This window comes from Squalius cephalus (genome assembly GCF_949319135.1).
Source record: "Squalius cephalus genome assembly, chromosome: 9".
NCBI classification, from domain to species: Eukaryota; Metazoa; Chordata; class Actinopteri; order Cypriniformes; family Leuciscidae; genus Squalius; species Squalius cephalus.
The window spans coordinates 19,228,697-19,251,162 of NC_137130.1; the positions used below are offsets into that span (position 1 = coordinate 19,228,697).

The following is a 22,466-nucleotide window of genomic DNA, read 5'->3' on the forward strand; positions in this document are numbered from 1 at the left end:
CACTGACAATAAGGGATTTTTTTTAGGAATTACTAACACATACCACTCACCTTTTAAAGGGACTGAAGAAGAGAAAAAGAGAAGCACATTTTTATATCCAGGGCACTCTTTGAGAGTGTCAAGCTAAATAAATAAATAATCCATTTAAAATAATAATTTTTTTTTTAGGTACATTTAAATAAAAATGTAAAAAGACAACTATATAATATAAATAAATTAAAGAATAATAATTGAAACAATGTAAACAATTACAACATTGCTGTACATCACATCTTCATAGCATGCATCGTATTCTTGTTATATTACTTCAGAGTATGAAGGGACACAAACTGCCAGCCCACTCTAATATGCAAAACACCATGCTCAAAGACAAAGGGTTGTAAACTTTCCCTCCGACAGAGTGACCTCCACAGAAGTTAAAGGTCACTGTCCCAGTTACTCTTCTCTCTTCTGTGCATCTTCGGGTTACTGTTTGTGTGGAACACCATGAGACCTAGATTACAACCATTGTAATTTCCTCAACCATAACAGAGTCAAACTAAGACTTACTGAACCATCAAGACTTTCTCCTGAGACTGCAGCCGGACACTTACACTACATTCTTATTCAATCGCTTTCTGCCAGGACTTTTACGTGCTTTTCCCAAACCACTGAAGTGACGTCGACGTCCGGGTTAGCAGTAGCATGAGCCGTCAGGCAAGTGTTATTTAAATAAACTCCTGATTTACTTACAAACTTTCCAATGCCTTGTTTTATGAGCACAGAACCTATTTGTACTACTGTAGAAGTTTGGTACCATTCTGGGCATTATTAGTGGGGTCATTTACGAGATGCATCATAGGTTCCATTAGCGCTCGCACTAAGCCATCCGGCTGATATCTCTAAATAAGCTCTAACTTTAATAATGTTCGACAAAGGGAAATAAGGCTTCTGGGGGGGTGTTTGGCTCGAGGTCATGGTGCAAAAGACCCTATAGGTTGATTTTACTCCGAACCATCCCTTTAAATGACTCTTTTCCATAGCTTCATTTACTTTCACTTTACATTTTACCCATGTATGTGTGATTGTGTGTATGTGTTTTAGTAATGTGTTTCATGATGCACATTTCACAAGTTTTTATTCTGGTCCCTGCTTTGTCCCTTTAACGATGCGAAGCTACATGCTAAGAAAGAGTTATTTTCTGTGGCCACGAAAAATATCCTTTCTGAGAGTTGATAGACGATCAATACTGAGTGTTTGCTGGACGAACAGATTGATTGTTGTAATATTTATTCAGCTACATCAAAGATAATTTGATTAACTGATCCAAATATTTATAATTAATTATAACAAGTTATTTAACAAGTTTATTAATTATTCATGTTTCCCTTTTGAGCTAATTTGCTACACAATAAATGAATTGGTCTATATGACTCATAAGTGACTTTTCTTAGATCTAAAAAAATAAAAAAAATAAATAAAAAATAAACCTTACTGATCACAACCACACACACACAAAAAATGTTCAATAAACTTGAGAACCAACTCTCCGTAAACGATTTTATTGGAACTGCAGTAGTGCTCAAATTGCACATATTTTTGGGTAAAATAACATTTTAAGATATATAAACACTATAAGCCATAAATTCCACAACACATTCACAACCTGAGAATGTTCAGTTTGTTATTTCACCATATACAAATAATTAAATATGCAAATACCTTCTTATCCTGCACAGTCTGTAACAAATTTCATTACAAAACAGGTGCACAACATCTGACACTTTCTAGCATGTCTGTATATTAAATAACAATAAAAGATGCTCCACAAATAAGCATGATAATTATAATAAATCACCATATTAAGAAAACAATGATCACAGCCAATCACAGTGACGCTGCTGTTTGACCAAACAGGTGTAAGCCAATGATGTTAAATCCCGACCGCCAGTAGAAGTGCTAATATGTTAGCATACATGTGCTAACAGACAGTGCTTCCTCAGATCAGTATAAAAGAGGCATTGACAAATGTTTATTTACACTCTCTTACAGTTTAGTTACCGCACATGAGTGAAATATGTTCATTACAAAAGCACCACAAACCAAGCAAAACAGCACTATAATCACACTTGTATTACCTTCTACATCTCTTAGTAAATATTTTGTAATATTATATTTTAGTGAGCAATTTACAACTGCTGATTTATGCTTTCATTTTAAAATATTACAAATGTAAATACTTATTATTCGGCTTTCAAGTGAGACAAGTAATATCAACTCCTTACAATACAGATTTAAAACTCTCCATTATATAAAACAGACGAGTCACTGTAGTGAGTGAGTCACTGCAACTATATTAAAGCAAAACAGTATTTAGGTTCATGAGGCAGTGAGCTGCATTTTATATAAAAAAATAAAAGTCAAAACAGTCACAGCTAAACTTGAAGCCCATCTGAGACCCCACTCAAAACCAACAGAAATACTGTGTTTCTCACACAGAACATGACTGTCACTGTGGGATGTTCAGGCTTGTAGGCTTTTGTTCCCTCCAATCACATTTGTTTTTAAAGGTTGATTATTGATAAGCTGCATTTATGTGATCAGAAATACCGTAATATTGTGAAATATTTTTGGTTTTAATACATTTTAATATGTAATTTATTTACATGAATTTTCAGTAGCCGTTATTCTAGTCCTCAAATGTCCCCAATTAATATTTTGTGGAAACCATGATTTATTTTTTTCAGAATTCATTATATAAAATTAAAAAGAAAAGCATTTGAAATAGAATTGTATCATATCTAATTGAACCCAAACTTTGGAAATTTCCTGTGGGGAATTCCTGTCTTTACAATTAACATTGAACCGTTAATATTAATCACATAACATAATCACACAACACTCTATTAAACAAAATAAGTTTATGCAAGTAAATTTCACTCAGCAGAAGCCTCACTAGCATCAATACAAACATTGCTGTCATTGCTGCAGAGTTAAAGAGTTTCTGTTGGATCTGTTTGGCTTCATTGCAGACGGTGAGTGTACTCATCACATGACCAGGACAGATCTGGCCCTAAATAAGCAGTCCTTGCTTCGAGACATAAAATCAGATCCTGGCCTCAAAATATCGTGGCACATCACAGTGAACATCGATGAAAACGATCAGTCACAATCATACTGATAGAAAAAAGGCATCCTTTCAGACTTTCACCACAAAAACAGCTTAAATTTAGCATGAGGCAGAGCAAGATTGCAACATACAGTTACAGTACCATAAAAAAGACAACACACATCAAAGCTCACTGCAAAACATCTCAAATACACACACACACACACACACTCGTACATTCACAGTGCAGAGGACACAATTCCGTGCCATAGGAGTATTTTTTTTTTTGGTCAAGTACATCCTGTGAGAGAATGAAATCTGATTTAAATATCAGACTACTTGGATGGACTGACAAACATCCTCAACATCCGTCCTCAATGACGAGAAGGTTAAATTGCAAATCGGTATCAGAGAAGCAGGGGCATATTACAAGAAAGGCACCGTTTCTCTCATTTGATTCAGGATGACAAAGTATCTTTTCAGCTCTCAGGTAAGCGACCCTGAATCATGAGCAGATCAAATGATGAAAGAGCAGATGGACGCTGCTGAGCAGAGTGTGAGGAACACAGACCATCAACTGCATTCTTCAAACATTACAGTAAAAAAAAGCGATTCAGACAGCAACAATCTCATGGCTACTGTGACTGTGGCAGTGTTTCTAATAATTCGTCTCAGGTTATGAGACTGCTCTATAACCATAAATGTAACTATGATGTCTCTTTAACACCACAAATTGTGCACATTGATGCTGATATAAAATCATCATATTGCTCATCTGTCCAGTTCTGTGATTGCACCTATGTTATGTTTCTTGCCTTATAGCTTCAGCTAATGCAAAAAAATAAAAAATAATAATTAAAAAAAGGCGTGTTAATACGAACAGATCTGAGATATTTCAGAATTTACAGGCATTACATGTGCATTCTAAGCTAAATGGTTTAAGGCAGAAATGACAGATCGAAGATAGAACAGGCACAGATCCGATCATTCTCACAAACAGACGTGAATTGCAGAAAAGCGGAACAAACACCTGAAGCTGCTTTTACACACTCTTAAAGTCAACATGAAAAAGCATTCGCAATGGAACTCATTTTACTTCTGTAATGTGACATTTTTAAATGATGTATGAGATTAAACTGGAAATTGACTAAAGAATGAAGTGAAGATTTCCATGAACAGCATGATTGACAGAAACATTTGTAAAAATCGATTGGTTAACAGGGGTTGGAATGAATTGTAAAAGCATTTTCCCTTGCCAAAAACTACATTTTTTTTGATTACTGTGAATCAGAAATGAAGAAAATGCTTCTCACTGTCAACTGAAAAAAAAGCCTCATTTAAAAAGTGACAACATTAGTGTAAGTGAACAAAACGTTTCTAAAGGTTTTACAACACATTCTCTGTGAACTTTTCAGTTACTATCCACACTACAATTTGCTGAATTTGAAGTAAAATAAATTAATTAACATTCTGGAGGGAATGTAGGTGTTCTTACTGATCTGTTTCTCAAGATTTATATAAAGATTTATTTTTTCTTTGGAATAAGGAGCACTGATGATGTTCTTAGGGCACCTTTTATTAAATTCTGGGTGATTTAGATAATCGATTATTACATTATGGCCGATAACCATTACTTGGCTAATGTTAAAATAACACATCATTTTGTATAAATAAATAAATAAACAACTAAAAACAGAAAAAAATCTTTTTAAATGCTACCTGTGAATTTAGGCATCAGAATATTATAATGTAGGTTTTAAATTTCACAAAGATTGCTTTTAACAGCGTTATTAAAATATTAGTGATTTTAAAGATGAATTAAGTGAGTTTTAGATGACAGCAAAGGTAATCTAAATTTAATAATAGGGGAAATGAGAAGCAAAATATCCAATGTCATCAGATGCTGATAAATAAAAAAAACTTTACCATATCTGTTTTCAGATATATTTTTTTTACTGATATATTGTGTATCCATATCAATTATGATTTCATGTTGACTTTAAGAATTAACACTAAAACAGAACAATACACTCTCACCACCCACAACACACACACCAGTACAGGCTAGCTTCCCAGACACTGATTAAATGGGATGCTCAGTGATAATATTGTGACAATTGCATTTTTTTATTGCAATTTTTTTATTGTTATAATGATTTTATAATGTCTAAACATACATCTAAATGAAAACCCATTGAGTAATCATCTGCAGCCATCTAGTGGCTATAGTTAAAATTTCATGTTAATTGAATTGAGGTTAGTGGCATGATATAATTGATGTGATGTGAAAACGAGCTGTAACCCGATCGCACATTCCATTTTTTTGGTTTTGCAAGGGCGCCCCTTGCTGCCCCCCGGCAAGATGTCGGCCTGGGCAGTTGCCCAAGTCGCCTATGCCTAAATCCGCCACTGGTTCAGGCCTAGGCTTAAAATGTGTCTGGAAAACTAGCCTTATGGACAAGAGGTATTGCTCATGAATACAGACATACCATCATTAACAAATGTAATACCCTGTCAAGAAACTACAAATGATGACATATGACAAATCACATAACTCTGGATGTGCTGGTCCACTGATGTCACAAGTCCATGTGATCCCAATGAATACACACAGGGTTATAAGGCTGTTTTGGTCTGATCTGGTCTAAATTTATACAAAACTCAAGTCTTGTTCTAATCTCAATGCATACTCACATTTAAAGTTTGTTGGGAGGTCAAAAGAAACAAGAACAGACCAAGAGGGTAAGTGCTGCGGACAAGAAGTAAGTGACTCTGTAAATGTGCAGCGGACAAAAAGCCAGCATTCCCACACACAGCGGCAGCAGTAGATGGAGCATCAGATTAAGCATCAGTTTGCTGTAATAAAAGTGTAAATACAGACACACAGCCTTGTTTTAACTTTTTTTTGTAAGAAATGAATACTTTTATTCAGAAAGGAAGCATTAAATTGATCAAAAGATACAGTAAAGGCATTTGATTTCAAATAAATGGTGTTCTTTTGGACATTCCATGAAAGAATCCTGACTAATATATCATGGCTTCTTCTACAGCGAAAATGTTTTTAACATTGATAATATTAAAAAAATATTTCTTAAGCACCAAATCAGCATATTAGAATGATTTCTGAAGGATCATGTGATGCTTAAGCTTTGCCATCACAAGAACAGTTACTACCATTTTACAATCCTGTTGTACTGTATTTTTGATCAAATAAATGTAGCCTTAGTGAGCATAGACTTCTTTCAAACAGTAGTGTGCATGTATGTCTGTTTGTATATACTGTATATTTAATATACTGTCTATATACAGTACTGTGCAAAAGTCTTAGGCACGTTAGTATTTTACAAAAAAAATGGTTTTAAGCCAGTTATTTATATATTTTGCTGTAGTTTGTCAGTAGGAAATATCAGTTTACATGTCCAAACATTCCTTTTGTGATTTATTGTAATAATCCAGTGAGATTTTTGTATGCACAAGCCTGATAACAGCTGGTATGCTCCACACAGAGATCATCTGGGATTACATAAAGAAACAGAAAAAAACTGAGACAGACTAAACCCAGAAGAACTGCGGCAACGTCTCCAAGACGCTTGAAGAAACCGACCGACTGCCTGTTGTCAGACTTAATAACTTAATTAATAATAAAAGTAATGTTTGGAAATGTAAACTGATATTTTCTACTGACACACAACAGCAAAATATATAAATAAATGGCTTAAAACCATTTTTTTTTTGTAAACTACTAACGTGCCTAAGACTTTTGCACAGTACTGTATATGAAGACTTCAGATGCAAAAGCCTCTAAGTGCCATCTGAAATTTTCTTCTAGAATCATCATTTTTATCAAGCTTGCATGTTTATGTTCAGTTATTTCACTTTAACGGCAATGAAAATGACCTATTAATTGTCATTAAAGTGAAATTACTGAACTTAAATATACGAGCTTGATAAAAAAAAAAAAGCTAATTTTAGAAGGAAATTTCAGATGGCACTTAGAGGCTTTTAAGTCTTCATATGTATTCACTACATATTTGTGATGATTTTGAATTTTACTTAAAGGCACAGTAAGTAAGTTTCACTGCTAGAGGTTGCTTATTCAAAACAATAAACAAAGGTGATGAAGCTGTGAATGAGTGTGGAATCATGGGAGTTGTCGTCTTCACCTCCACAGCCGACAGAAAGCAATCTGATGGGACTCAGAAACCATGTTCATGAGTGAGGTAAAGTATTAAAGTTTTATTAATGTTACTGTGGTATGACGCAGGGTGAAGAAGAGACCCAGGGAAATTTTACGTTGCTGTTTTTATTATGCTTGTCTGCCGCAGTCGGTCGTTCATGCCCCTTTCGTTTTGTTGCTTATGTTTATTTTACGATTAAAGTTACGTTTAATGTCCGCCTCCTTCCCTGAACTTGAAGCAGCTGAATTGCTACTCATACAGGTCACTTTATCTGACAAATTAAAATTGTGGGGTAATGTAGCAATGTTTTACTTAGTCAAAACTATCATACTAAAAATAAGTGTGAGTGTGTTGAAAGTTATGTTATAATGTGTGCTCTGTGCGTTCACTCGGTGGCTGGTTTGAGACACTTGTTGCACATTGCAGTAAGCTAGATCGATATTAAAATATATTAATAAAAGCTGGATGATTTGTGTTGAAAAATGGCATTAATTTTCAAATATATTGTATGGTGGAGAAAATGCTGTATTACTGTTACTGCAAATCAAGCTCTTTCTGATTATGCCATGCGAGGCATGGTACAAACATCTTTCTCGTAGTAATTCAAGAAAACAAGAGATTCAAACAAACGTGTTGAGCTATATGAGCTACTGTATACAACAATTATTAGTTTTCAGTCGATACAGGTATCCAAACAGTTGCTCACCTGTCTAATAAAACACATAATATATTAAAGCATCTTTGTTGTTTCCATGGTTTCTACGGAAGTAAAACCGGAAAACGAGGGTAACGCAGATATGACGTCGTTGACAGGTGACGCAATGACAAGGGCTGTCACACTGGTTAAAATAGCTGATTTCTCAGGATTTAAACATTGTTGGAAACACTTAATGCAGGTATAGAAGTCAACAAAATATATAACATTGTTCTAGTGGTTTTTGGATATTTTAACCCAAAAATCTTACATATTGTGCCTTTAAGCAACATCATAAATATTGATGATTTTAAATGCTCTTTGATATGCCCATATTAAGCTTCCTAAAGAGTGTGTCAGTAATGAACATTGCGATTTTAAATTATGTAAAATTACATGACTAATTCTGTGAGAAATGCACACAAACCTGCGGAGGAGTGTATCTGTGTTACAGTTGATGAGCAGTACAGAGCTGATGAGCAGGGGCACAATGTGAGGCCAACAGGGGTCAGGATCCAAATGAACCCAATATCTGAACAAGACACAAACACGTTTAAATTAAAAACTCCAACAGGTCTTTGGATATAGAATACCTTCTCTTCACCTTCAAGGCATTTTCTCTCTTCTATGACTTTACTTGCACCTCTTTAGTACTTGTATTAAAAATTCAGAAATTTCTAATCAACTTGCACCTTAAATTGCTCTATTACCTGAGATTGTTCTTCCAGTGGATAAGGGAAGGGGCGCTGAACATCATGGTAAGAGTAAGCATTGTGGACAAACTAAAGTGGAGCTCCAGATCATCTCTGACGTCTTGTAGCACTGATTCTGACAGTAAAGGGCTGCCGTTACATTCTTTACTCTTGCTGTGAGAGTCACTGCCATGAAAACCATTTTCTGTGTTTTGTGAAACTTTCTGGGGCGCCTGGTTTAACGGGAACAAAACATTTCGAAATTACAGGTACTGTGAGCCAACTAAAGTAAAAAAAAAAAGAAAAGAAAGAAAGATAAATTATGTAAAATAAGGCCTTTATACCAGGTTCAACATGTGGCTCAGTGATCTCTCTGTCATCTGTAATTTAAGCACCTGGACAAAGACAGACAATTACAGGAGACTAAACTCATTATGAAGACAATTGTTAATTAAGAGAGATTAGAGATTAAGAAAGAGACTATTACAGGCATCAGCAGGAATAATTTCTTAAGTCAAGCATCCAACTTGAGGTAAAAAAGATTAGAATAATGATTTATCTTACCAACCCTAACCTACTTTATATGAAGTAGGTATGAAACTAAGGAAGGGAGGACAGATCACTCACTCTGTAGAGGTGGAGAAGAGTGGAGACCATAAGAGCCAGCGCTCCACAGGTGACGCCTCCAAGCACACTCAGAGAGACTATCAGGAGAATCTGAGTATGAAGACGAAGCGTGCCACAGTCCCGGGACACTGAAGGTCTGCAAACAAACACAGTGTTACACACATGATTTGTGGAAACATTTCTGAAAAGACCAGCAGTTGGCAACTAGTTTCTATGGCAGAAAATGAACAATTTCAGCTATTAACTGCATTAGGGACGTTGTTATAACATATATAATGCTTTTTCTATTTTTTAATTCAGCTTCAAGATTTTAGATCAAAATACATAGTGCATAGTGTATATATATATAAGGAAATCTGTTTATTTTATGTCCTACAAACAACGCTGAAACGGCAATATATGTCAATATAAATTTATTAACGAACACTTAAAGGGGTCATCGGATGCAAAATTTACATATAAATGTGTCTTGCAGTGTGTGGACACAACCACCTTACAATGAAAAAAATCCATCCACTCCTTTTTTTTTAATCCTCAAAAAGCCTAAACACTCTCAATAATCAAGCAGTTTGGATTTTCTGAGCAATATGATGTCATTGCTCATGCTCCGCCCACGACCACTGAAGGGCTGTCCCGTATTAGCATATTTCCGCCCTCAGCCATTTGTATACCGTCCACCAGGGCAGCACTTTATGGCCCTGTCCCAAATGGCGCACTTCATGAGGACTTTCGGTCTCGTGGACTTAAATTGCGCGTGCTCGCTGAGTCTACGAGTCCGTAGGCCGTCCCATTCAGCATTTTAACGCTCTGAAGTGTGCTCAGCAGCGCCCCCTTTGTACCCTTTAAGAGGTCTTCCGCGAAGCCCGCATAGATGCAGGCTCCACACACTTTAACTACCCAGGAATCCTTGCGAAAGGCCAATCAGACAACGGCTGGGAGGAGATTTCGCTCACAGACAATTGTTGACATGGCTGAGAAGAAAATATTACGTTTTTTTATGACCTAGATGTACATTTTACCAGTTGTAACCTACAGTTTATACAAACATTATGGTCATCGACCAGTGGTTGATGTCTCAAACATAATAATAGGGCGTTGAATAATATGATCGCATTATGGTTCATTAAATAAATAGAACCGAATGTCAGGGCTTTACTGAGTCATATATAAACACATTATGAATATTGAGACCTGTAAATTCATCTGAAACTCATGCACATTTTCATTATATGTTAAAATTGTAATCTTAGTTCAAATGGAACATTATGTATTATTAAGTACAACTGTATACATCATTTAAATAAGCATGATGTATCTATTGTCTAATGCCCAGGTGGCATGCATAATATCAAAATCTAGAACTGTAAAATTAGGCTGTGTAGTTGACATGGAGATGAGACGATGGAGCGCAAAAATGTGATTTCTCCTGTCCAACAACAACCAGACCGTTATTTCCGGCGTGACGATCGAGTCTGTCCCAAAAATACCTCTCAATGCGCCCTTGTGGACTCGCGCCAAGGGCCCTATAGGTCTGCACTACATGACGTCACCAAAGTGTGGACTCTGAGGAAGTCCACAAGTCCGGAGTGTGCCATTTGGGACAGGACCTATGTGTCTTGTGTCGACACGCCCCATGGAAGAGAGGGGTGGGGTGAGCAGTTGCTCATTATCATTTAAAGAGACATGCACCGAAACGCATCGCTGTGAACAGAGCTGTTTTTGAGGAGGTAAAAAGGGTGTTGTTTACACAACCATCCGATGACCCCTTTAAGATTTATTGACACCTCAAGATACAGTCATGTTTAAAAAATAAAAAAAGCCTTCTTGCATGTGCATTTGAAGGGTGTCAGTAAGGTTTTTGAGAGTCTCTTTTGCCCAGCAAGGCTGCATTTATTTGATTACAAATACAGTGAAATAATATTATTTTACAATATAAAATAGTAACTTCGCAAAATTATTACAATTTAAAAATTCTATTTTACTATGTTTTAAATGCAAAGCTGAATTTTCAGCATCATTACTCCAGTCTTCAGTGTCACATGATCCTTCAGAAATTATAATATGCTGATTTGATGCTTATGAAACATTTCTTAATATTATCAAACCAGTTGTTCTGCTTAAAATATTGGTGCAAATGTGATTCTTTTTCTTTTTTTAGGATTCTTTGTAAGAGCATTTGTTTGAAACAGGAATCTTTGTAACATTATAAATGTCTTAACTCAAACTTTTGATCAATTTAATGTATCCATGAAGGATAAAAGTATTAATTTCTTCAAAAAAATTTAATCTTACTGACCCTAAACTTTTAAAAAGTAGTGTATAAATATGAAACATTTTAACATTTAGATAAATGCATTGTTGAACTCACAGAATGACAAATGTGTTTAATTTTGTTTGTGGATTTAGATCAAAACATAAAACCTAATTCATGCAAAACATCTGTTTATTTAGAGCACCTACTACAAAGCAATTAGTAACATGATTTTCACCTGTGCAGTGGAGCAAGGAAAAAGGACAGGAAGTAGACAGACACTCTGAGGACTGTGCTACCCCAGAATGCAATGGCTGCACCGAGCACACAGAGCAGTGGGGATACCAGACGAGGCCATTCCTGCATAGAGGCTTTTGGATCCTGGGATATGCTTTCCACAGAGTTTAGAGGAAGAGTATCCACCCCAGGAAGACCCAGAGAGGACCAGACATCATGAAACCAGCTCTGCCTATAGCAGAAAACCCCTCGAAAAGATTAAAACGGGAGCACTGCCTGACTAGGCTCCTCTGTTTTGCAGAAAAATAGAATCCGCATTCAAATACAGCAGATAGACACTGTGTCAAGACTCACCTGAGCAGCAGCAGCAGCAAGAGGACAGGCAGTTCCAGTTTGTGGACCTGTAATGATTTACTCATGGCTTCTTGCATTCCAACAGGATGCCCCAATCTTTTGATGGAGCTCAGCTGAGCCCTGATCATCAGAAGCAGCACTACAGCTGAGTAGACAGGCAGAACTGGACCACAGAAACGTAGAATCTAAAGAACAAAGATTTTTTTTTAATACGAGACTCTGGGTTCAAAGTTAAAACTGGCAGATGAAATACCACACTGTAAGCACACCTGCCCAAGCACTTTTGGAAACGAAGTCCGAATAGACACCTGTAGAAAAACAAGACAATGTTAGTTGTCTTACTGGTAGGTTTACCTGTGAGGAAAACAAAGGATGTGGATGAAATACCTTGTATTGGCAGTTGGGGGCAGTGTGGAGCTGCAGGAGGGCACTGGAGGTGTTGTCTGGGCGGCTGGTGTGAAGCATGCTGTAGATCTCAGATACCGAAGGAATACTTGGGTTGAAAACATTTAAGAGTTACTCTGATGCAAAAAGAGAACTGCAGTGAGATGAAGAAAGCTGACTAATTATTCTACCTTGCCATAGCAAAGGAGTCTTCTTGAAACCAAGGTACCCTCACTCTGTACACACTTGGCAGTCTGTCTGTATAGCACAACACGTATAGTATCAGATGCGAGTCTTTTAAAACACCATGCTGAATTTCTGGCAAATGAAGTTGAACTGATTACCTTTAGTGGTTTTGCAGTGACTCATGACCGTTATTCTGAAAGCCTGATAAACCTGAAGGAGCACAAACTAGAGTTCACATGTCTTTTGCTTTGGGGTATCTTATTTTAGTAAAAGGATTAATGCATAACCAATTACTACTAATAATAGGAACATTATCCTCAAAAGACTTTATAATGATAAAGATTATTATGGGATTTAAGCCATTACAAATGCTTCTACTATGTATAAAACTGAATATTTGAAAAATCAGAGAGATTAAATCTATAGAGAAGCTGAGGTTAACAGGGAAGGAGGAATACAGGGAATGTTATGAGCGATCACCTGATGAAAGTCTTGTAGCAGTAGTGTATGGAGCAGCCCAGAGGAGTTAATGCTGATGTCACTGACGGTCAGACCTGCAAACAGTCACATTCAGGTTAAAGCGTTTGGATACATTAAACACAACTTACTTGGTTTTAAAAAGTTAGAAAGAAAGACGGTATTTGACACTGTATTTTATCTGACTATTACATGCTTATTTTTTTCTGCCAATTTTAAAGTTAAAATGCCCCTATTATGCGTTTTAGGATATTACCTTTCATGTAGTGTTTAATATAGCTGTTTGTATATGTAAAATGTCTGCAACGTTTCAAAGATTAAAGTGCACGATAAATGAGTTATTGTTTTCCAAAATAAAGAACCGATTCTGAACTGCCTGAAACAAGTCGTCAGTAAATCCAGTTTTACTTCCTGCACAAATCTACATAGGTCTGTAACAAATTTACATAATGTCAGCCTATGGTCTTCATTGGCTGCCAGCGAACAACGTCTACTTAGACCCGCCATCAAACACTGTAGTTATAGTAGAGGCCCGAAAGGGTTTGTGTTGTCGACATGTCAAATCCACTTTGTATGCACTTCCAAAGGATGAGGACTCAAGCTCAAATTGATAATATGGTAAAACTGAAGCCCTTGTTACTAAGTGCTGTGTAAGCCTCCAGAGCTGAAATTCAGATGTGGTAATGGACGTCTCAGTTCTTGCTTTTTTTTACTTTGGATGCATGTAAACCTATTTTAGGAGACCTCCAAAACAAAATTTGGAACCTTAAAAATGCCATAACAGGGGAACTTTAAATGTGTATAGAATTCATGCAGCTGTCATTACAGAAAAAAGGGAACAAAAAATACTAAAACACTGCTCTGGATGAAAGTGTTTGCTAAATGCCTTAAAAGTAAAATATCATTATATACATGTATGTGATTTTGACTCACCAAAGGACAGCGTATGAGGCACTTGCACTGAGACAGTCAGGCTCTGCTCTCTCTGCAGCTCACACTCCACTAAAAACTACAATCAGACAATCAAGCATTTAGAGTGGATCATTAAATAGTTCATCATGCAAATGGTTTTGACATGAATCAACCTATGCATGTTTTAAAAAGAAAGATATACTAATGTGGTCTGTCATGTAATGTAAGTTTTCATAATGAACATGATAATGTGGATGCAAGTTAACCTGTCCTCCGCTGGGGTTAGAGGCATCAATGATGAGATGAGAGACCGACATGAGTTCACTGATTTTCACTGTCACCGCCTATAAAAGAACAGACTGTTTATAGATAAAATTTATTTTAAATGTTGTATTATAAGTTGTGTTTTTGCATGTGTAAGAAAAACTAGACTGACCTTATAGGCTGGAAGGAGCTCTGTCTCAGATGACAGATCTATTGCCTGAACACTAGAAAATGAGGAAAAACAGAGAAAGAAACACTTTACAAAGCAAATAATATAACATACTATACATTATCAACAATAGTCCAGAGTGCTGGTATGGATATGGATCAGCATGTGTGCGCGATGCATCAGATGCACCAGACAGATGAAAATGTGTCAACTTTGTGAAAGACATGCATTTTTTTTTTATGCACATGCAGAAATTACTGGCGCAGATTCTGTATGGGCCCTGGTCATTTCCAATTACAAGAGGATTAGAATTCATCTGGTTCATTTTACTCACCACATGGAGCCGCTCATCTGTGTGCAGCCGTACAGCCAGCTGGTCATTTCCTGTTAAACATGCAGAAATAAACAGAGCTCTTCAAAACATGCTTGAGAACATTCACAATCAGCATAAGTCATGATAGATACTTGGACCACAGCCTGCATGAAGGAAAAACTGTATTTTCCTGCAAAATATGTACTTTTTTGCTTATTACAATACTATTTTTTTTTTTACAAGTGTGAGCAGTGAGAATCCAAATGCTTTGCAAAATTAACAAGCAAGTTTTTTTTCTTAATTTATACTCAACTAAATTCTGCTTCAGAATATTTGACCGTTTTTTTTTTTTTTAATTTAGAGTTTGTACATGAATTTATATTTAAATGCACAATAATACTGCATATTTTCTTTAAGACTGGGGAAGCTGACACCACATAAAAAATTGTCAAAGGAATGCTCTTAAATAGATGTAATTTCACTGTAATGTTTGGTGACATTCAAATCAAAATGACACATTTAAAAGGAAAAAAGGGTTCTGAGCGTGACGCTGTTGGACTCCCTCACCATATTATTACTGCGGCAATGGAAATGACTGTAGGCCTTCCTTCGACTGGAGAGAGCAAACAGGAAGTACTTGACTTGAGCTTCCTGCCAAGAGGATGGTTTACATCAGTGCAATGTTCAGAGAGAAGCTGCTGGCATAATTTTTCCCAGAGATGATGAAACATATTGTCACCTTGGGGGCAGTGTAGAACAGACGGAGTGTGTTGACCTCCTTCCATGCCTCAGGAGGAGCTGGAAGGATGGATGAATGAATAGATTCGGATAAAAATAGTAAGAAGTAACAGAGATTCCGATATTATCTTCCAGCTGTGTGGAAAACTGATAAGACTATAAATATATGTTCGCACAAACACAGACCTGAGAAAGTGACAGGGTCTTCCTGTGCTTCTCCAGGCTGCAGCACTGGGTGTCTAAAGAAGTGATAGTTCAACACTGACATTCGCTTCTCAGGACTCTCTGTAAACTAAAGAGAAGCATGAGTCAATAAAAACAACTTGAACACGAACATTAACACGGTATTAATTTAGGACAGTGTAGGAATCTCAGACGTGAAGACCAGCAGACTCGGTTGCATCTTCAGCAGGATTCTTTATTGAGAAAGAGCTGTTGGTAGCTGTAGTCATCAAGACTAAGGCAGCGTACATTGTAGTTTGTATAGATTTTAGGAGGCAGTGCTTAGAAACAGAGACAAAGCACCTGGCTGACGACCTTAAACAAAGCATGCAAAAATGAAGAATCCAGGTATAGGAACCCACACCAGACTCTAGACTAGAGTGTCACCAGTCCTAATCCAATCCGCTTAACTATTCAAAGAATAGGACAGGGGCTCCAGGAGCCATTAAAGACAAAGGGTGAGAGTCTCAGAAATCGGACTCATTAGACTTACAATAAAGAGAACAGGACTGGCAGGAACCTCTTGCTAAAATCTTTGCTTAACTGAATAATTCATCTGAGGTCAAATCTTGAATGCTAAATACAATGTATTTCCCGTTTGTTTTTCATGTGATGTTATGTAAGGATGTAAGATCAGAAGATCTTAAACAGATTCTTATATTTGTAATTCCACACAGTGCTCACCTGCCCTGTTTCAGGTTCAATAAGGTCGAAGAACGCCCGAACTGTGGCCAGAACCAGCTCCTTGCACCTTGTATGAAGCATTTGAAATTACAAAGAATGAAATTCACTGGCTGTTAAGAAGCTAAGTAGCTTAAAAGCAAAATAATTAGGCATCAGTTTAAGCTCAATGTTAGCATACAAAAACATACCAAACAATGGAAATATGATCCGTGGAAACCCATGTTCGAGGAACTGCAGTCACCTAAAACCAATTTACAAAACACACATGTAAGGACATAAAAAAAGCAGGTTGAGCTTGTAAGAATTGAGAAATTAGGAGATGCCGGACAGTCTGGTTGAAGAGCGACCAGACCCTGAGAGGACAAAAGGACCTCTCTGGAAATTAACATTTGAACTAGCCCTCGTGCACTATTGAGACGAAAAGTCTCACCTCCGAGTCATCCTAATCTACATTTAATTCCCCCTTCTCTCACCCCCTCTCTCTCATGCTCAGACCACCTGAATTCACCCGAGAAAATGTATAGTTTAATGTGAATGATTATCACAGAGTATTTTTCATGTTTGGTATCATTTAAAATGTCACAGTGTGACTGGTACAGATGTCTCATTTCCAAGTAAGGTTTTTAAGAGTTTAAAGATAACTGACATACAAAGGAAGGTGATCTCCTGGCAAATGGTCACACACCCCCAAAAGGTGCAACCTCTGAATGCAAATTAATTTTGTTAGTACATGTTTCCAAGTGAAAAAGGTCCTGACTATATAATGAAATGCAGCAGGGGATTCGGGGCCTTTCTGTACTTCAGATTAGCCCGTGAGGCTGAGAGTGGCCAAAACTCTCAGCCTCATGTATTTATTATTGTTGGGTTTGCATCTCTTATTTGATGGTTTGTATCGATTATCTTTGAATTGATTATGAAATTGGCATGATACATTTACTTGACATAATAAATTGTTACATTTGATTATTCTAACTGACTTTGGCATTATTTGCATTAAAGAGTTAAAAAGAATAGTCAAACATTCGCTAACATTTAATGATGCACAGATATCATTAAAACCTTTTCACTTATGGAGTCAGATGAAATAACGAGAGAATACATATTCAAATGTATTGCATTTAATCAAAAAATACTTTGCCTCGAGAAAAGGACAGTAACACGTAAAGACCTTCCGCGCTGGTTGGATGCCGGTTTTGGGCCGATCGAGCGCGAGCTTACAAGCTCTTTAGGTTAACTGAAGAGAATTTTTAAAGAAAGATCTCAAAGAAAATGGCTTGTAGACCTACCACAACTGACATCTTATTGAGGTCATCAATGGGGCAGGACAGCGCCGTCAAGCCAGAGCGCACTTGGAAGTCAAGGTAACCACCACCCACAGAGAGAACGGTTATATTTCGAAAGTCTTCAGCATTTGTGGCCCAGCGATTCCTGACTGTGGAGTAAAACTCTACAACAGACACACAATTCAGATGTTAGCGTACCAACTATGTTTACATCAACATTTTTGTTTGAGAAAGTAAATGTACAATTATGCAAGTCCATACCTTCTAAATACACTATCGTTCAAAAATTTGGGGTTGATAAGATTTTTTGATCTTTTTGAAAGAGTCTCGAGTTCAGCAAGGGTGCATGTATTTGATCAAAATTACAGTAATATTGTCAAATATTATTACACATAAAAATAATTGTTTTCCATTTTAATATATTTTGAAATGGAATTTGTTCCTGTAATGCAAAGCTGAACTTTCAGCATCATTCCTACAGTCTTCAGTGTCACATGATCCTTCAGGAATCATTATAATATTCTGATTTTGTGCTTAAAAAACATTTATTATTATTATTATCAATGTTGAAAACAGCTGTGTTGCTTAATATTTTTGTGGAAACTGTATTACATTTTTTGGGGGGGATTCTTAGATAAATATAAATTTCAAAAGAATATCTTTTATAAAAATAAAAATGACTTTACTGTCCATTGTTATCCATTTAATACAGAATAAAAGTACTAATTTCTTTAAAAAAAAATACCTCACCCCAAACTTTTGAACAGTACTGTACCTTCAAAACTCTCAAACAAATTTTCTGTACAGTTGCAATCAAAATTATTTAACCCCTCTGGAGACTGTAATAATTTACAAATGTAAGCTTTTGTTAAGAACAGAGTTTAAAAAAAAATGTATCTATAACAGTTTAGTGGCTAATTAAAAGTGATAATGTTAATGTACAATGTAATGCTTTTGAGTTTTTTTTGCAAATCAGCTATTTTATAATTATTCAACCCCTATTCAACACTGCTGTTTGTGTAATTGTGTAAAACACAATTAAACCTATAATGTTACACACACACACATTTAGCCCATGCATGTGCAAAAGTTGAGTACCAAATATGGCAAAAGGCAAAAGTCAAAATAGCTCTCACAAAAGCTAAGAGAACAATTTTTTTATTACATTAAAAAGTCTATGGCTACAATAAGATTTCCAAAACACTAAAAGTTTCTAGAGACACAGCTGGCAGCCTTATTCATAAGTTTAACATTTGTTGTACCAGAAAATATTTGAGGGTGTTGAAGATAAAGCACAATAAGGGGAATCAAATGTTTGATCAGAGGACCTGAGAAAAACCCTCAATTTACAGCCAAAGGATTTCAAGATGACCAGATAAAAGGAGGAAAAAACATTTTATATATTCATCCAAATCTACTTCAGCTTGGTTCAGAGATCAGTCGTAGAATGTTCTTGAGTGGCCTGTACAGTCTTCAGATTTACATCTCATTGAAAATATTTGGTGGAATTTAAAGAAAGCAGTGGTATGGTGAAAACCAAAGATTATCAGTGATCTGGAAGCTTTTCAAATTAGGAATGGGCCAAGATTGCAGTAGAGAGGTGACAGAAGCTTCTTACAGTTTATTGGAGGTTATAAAGAATAAAAGATTCTGCACAAAATGTGACTCTTGTAATTTTTTACATGATTGTATAGAGCAAATTAGATTTTTTTCTTCTTCAATTTTTCATCCACATTCTAAGAATCACTCAAATGTGTATTAATAGAATTTCTATAATGCTTTTCTTTAACTGTTTTCATAACATTTTGTTCTCAGCGGCAAAATGTCTTGCAGTATAATAATCTTATAAATAATTTTTATTGCAACTGTATGTGTCTGTATGTTTTTTTTTTCCCTACCCAGTATATAAGGGTCAACAGACAGGACAGGTGCCTGGTGGGGGGAGGCCTGGGTGATGATGAGGCTGACCAGCCGTGGATTGAAGCGTGCCAGGGTGAACAAGGCTCTTGCCACCACTCCACCCATGGAGTGACCCACCAGAACCACACCTGTGGGGGGATCTGGACGGTCCTGCAGCCATGAGAATGTAGTAAAAAGACCATTGGTTTGGATGTGGATAATCTACTAATTGCAGTGAGCTTTAATTACTAAATCAATAAAGGCTGGAATACACTACATGACTTTTAAAGTCTGGCATCATACGCTTGCTGACTTGCAGAGGAAAAAACTGGGCATCATACACTAAACAAACGAGAATCATAGTCATACCAGACTTTCACGTACCGGTAGTTCACAACACAACAACAAATTCACACACAAACATGCACCTGGTTGCAAGGAGATGCATGGCAAATGAAAACAATGTGTTCTAAAATCTGCTCAAAATATCAAATATTTGTTAAATCTTCCACATGGATGGAATCATAGTCTGAAGCTAAAAAATCTGAATCTGTGCAGTACAGAATACAGTACGTGATTTTCTGTGAAATCTGTCAACTCCAACTTCCCAAAATCTGCAGACTCACTCTAACTTTCGGCAACAAGCACTGTTGTCTCCTCCAGACTGAAAATTGTAAAAAAAAAAAAAAAAAAAAAATCTGTGCCAAAGTCATGTGGTATATTCCAGCCACATTAACCCTTTGGGGTCTGAGGTGTTTTTTGGGGCCCTGGAGATGTTTTGACAAGCCATAATATTTGTGCTTATTTCAGTTACTTATAACATTTTAATGGCTAAAACTGCAAGTAATCTTTTATAAGCATATATATTTTCTGTTTTCTGACCTTATAAAGGCGCAAGATGGCTTTGATGCTTTCATGTAGAAACTGAGTCTGTCTGCGCAAACTGCCCCCGTACAGGGCCACCAGCTCCTCGTTGAAGTCAATGGTGAACACATTCATATGGATCCCTCTCTCCAGGTTCTCAGCCTTCCTCAACGCCACTGAACCCAGAGAACGAGCTGCAAGAGAGAGTAACAACATCTTTGTTTTGCAACCAGTGAGCTCTCACATCCTCCATTTGCTATTTATAATCTGAAAATTTCATTTGCATTGGGAGTCGGGACAAAGTCAGTAGGAGGATCAAGATTGACTGAGCAAACAAACCAGCTGTCAATACCCAGGCAAATTAAACAAGGCCAAGCTATTTATATAAATGTGTACAAGATGTGCTGATTGAAATATTGAAGACAAAACAGTTCCATCTCACCTTGCTTGTAGCTGCCCGCATTCCCAGGCAGGAAGAGCACAGGTGCGCCGGTGAGCTTGAGCCCTCTGGTCTCCTGAGCATATGCGCCCTCTCCATACAGATACAGGCCGTATGATGGGTACTGGCGCGCGACACGCCTCGGAAGCGGCACGCGCTGCAAACGCACGCACGCGCACGCACACAAAATGACAGGTGTGACTATTCACGCCCAGAGGATAATAATGCAAGACCACAGACAAATCGAGTTGTGGAACAGGATTTCTGACACAAACGAAACTTTAAATTAATGTACAGGTTTTGATGCAGGTTTGAATGCATGACATTTTGAGATGTACTATATGTCACCATAATAAGTAAACATATAAATACAAAAAAATAATAACAATTAAGAAGTAAATATTGTTTACACAAAATATACAGTCATTTCATTAAAAGAAATGTTACGCTTACTGTCTTCGGCTTGTTTTGACTGAGGAACACAAGTGTGACCCCTTATACCACGGTTTTACCCATAAATATTGTGTAATGACTGATGTGGCTGATTAGGTTTGTTTATTATTGCCAAAACAACAGGTAGAATGACAGGTATGAGGAACTGATGCATGGCCTGCCAGTGAATTGTGCACACTATCCTTAGCCAGTAATGTTGCCTTATTTACAAGAAATGGTGCATTTTGCTAAATGCAAACCAAACATATCAAGAAAACAACAGTGATAAAGACTATATTTGCAGTGATACTCACTCGGTATTCTGGGTACTCGAACATGTATGTCATGCTGCATCGATTCTCCTCGAAACTAAATAATAATTCCCGCAAACCCACGAGCAAAAGCCCAAGAGCAAAGCCGTAAAACGCGTATACAGCGAGTCTCATGTCTCCACAAAATAGGCTTGATTATATTCACAAATTCATTGTAATCGTGTCTCCGCTTTCCTCGTTGTAAACCCACACTGTCTTTGAACCTATAGGAAACCACCCACGGACCTGTCATGCAGCTCCTGGGACGACGTCACGGCGCAGACAGGACAGTTAGCCAATAGAGAGAGGGAATGTGTTCTAGGTTTGACCAATCAGAATTGAAAGTGGGAGGGATGGCAAGAGAACAGTGGGATCATCGAAGAAACTTTCTCCTCTATTTAAAACGCAGAAAAGCGTAACTCGAGGGGAAAATCGAAGTGCATCTAGTCACTTTGAATAAGTTTAAGGCGAAGGGACGTATAATGCCTGCATCGCACGATTACACATCAAATATCAGTAATTCATCTTATGCAGCACACTTTCATAGTGCCTTTATATGTCTTAATATAATAGATAAAACAGTAAAGATAGCAATTTTCTTTAATCACAATCATGTGGGTATTGTCATTTTTACCATTAAAAATGGCACTTTCCATCTTGCTAGTATTTTGTATTTTCCCTGTTACTAACACAACTATTTGCTAGAATAGCCAGAGCACAAAAAAGAATGAGCAATAACATCTGTACTTTTTTGTGGATTATGTTGGA

General features: G+C 36.8%; 1 protein-coding gene across 1 annotated transcript; it reads right to left on the reverse strand.

Annotated features, from left to right (window-relative positions):
• Positions 1-2,887: 2,887 nt before the first annotated feature.
• Positions 2,888-21,934, reverse strand: pgap1 (post-GPI attachment to proteins inositol deacylase 1). The gene is made up of 26 exons (XM_079881475.1): positions 21,702-21,934; positions 20,959-21,112; positions 20,535-20,710; positions 19,652-19,823; positions 17,757-17,917; positions 16,659-16,711; positions 16,471-16,537; positions 15,751-15,856; positions 15,566-15,624; positions 15,394-15,477; positions 14,848-14,897; positions 14,517-14,568; positions 14,347-14,424; positions 14,102-14,177; positions 13,172-13,245; positions 12,850-12,901; positions 12,697-12,763; positions 12,509-12,614; positions 12,391-12,429; positions 12,122-12,306; positions 11,769-11,999; positions 9,280-9,415; positions 8,997-9,047; positions 8,671-8,885; positions 8,388-8,492; positions 2,888-5,944 (listed from the first exon to the last, which is right to left on the reverse strand). Exons 1-26 carry the CDS (start codon positions 21,831-21,833, stop codon positions 5,803-5,805), a joined length of 2,823 nt encoding a protein of 940 aa, XP_079737601.1. The 5' UTR covers positions 21,834-21,934; the 3' UTR covers positions 2,888-5,802.
• Between the last annotated feature and the right edge of the window lie 532 nt (positions 21,935-22,466).

What these genes read in the sequence shown, in the direction of transcription:
- pgap1 (XM_079881475.1), bottom strand. Translation starts at nt 21,833, where the DNA reads ATGAGACTCGCTGTATACGCGTTTTACGGCTTTGCTCTTGGGCTTTTG. An exon ending in CTAACCCCAGCGGAGGACAG is followed by an intron (nt 14,178 to 14,346) that starts GTTAACTTGCAT and finishes GTCTGATTGTAG; the next exon opens with TTTTTAGTGGAGTGTGAGCT. An exon ending in TGAGCCACATGTTGAACCTG is followed by an intron (nt 8,886 to 8,996) that starts GTATAAAGGCCT and finishes CCGTTAAACCAG; the next exon opens with GCGCCCCAGAAAGTTTCACA.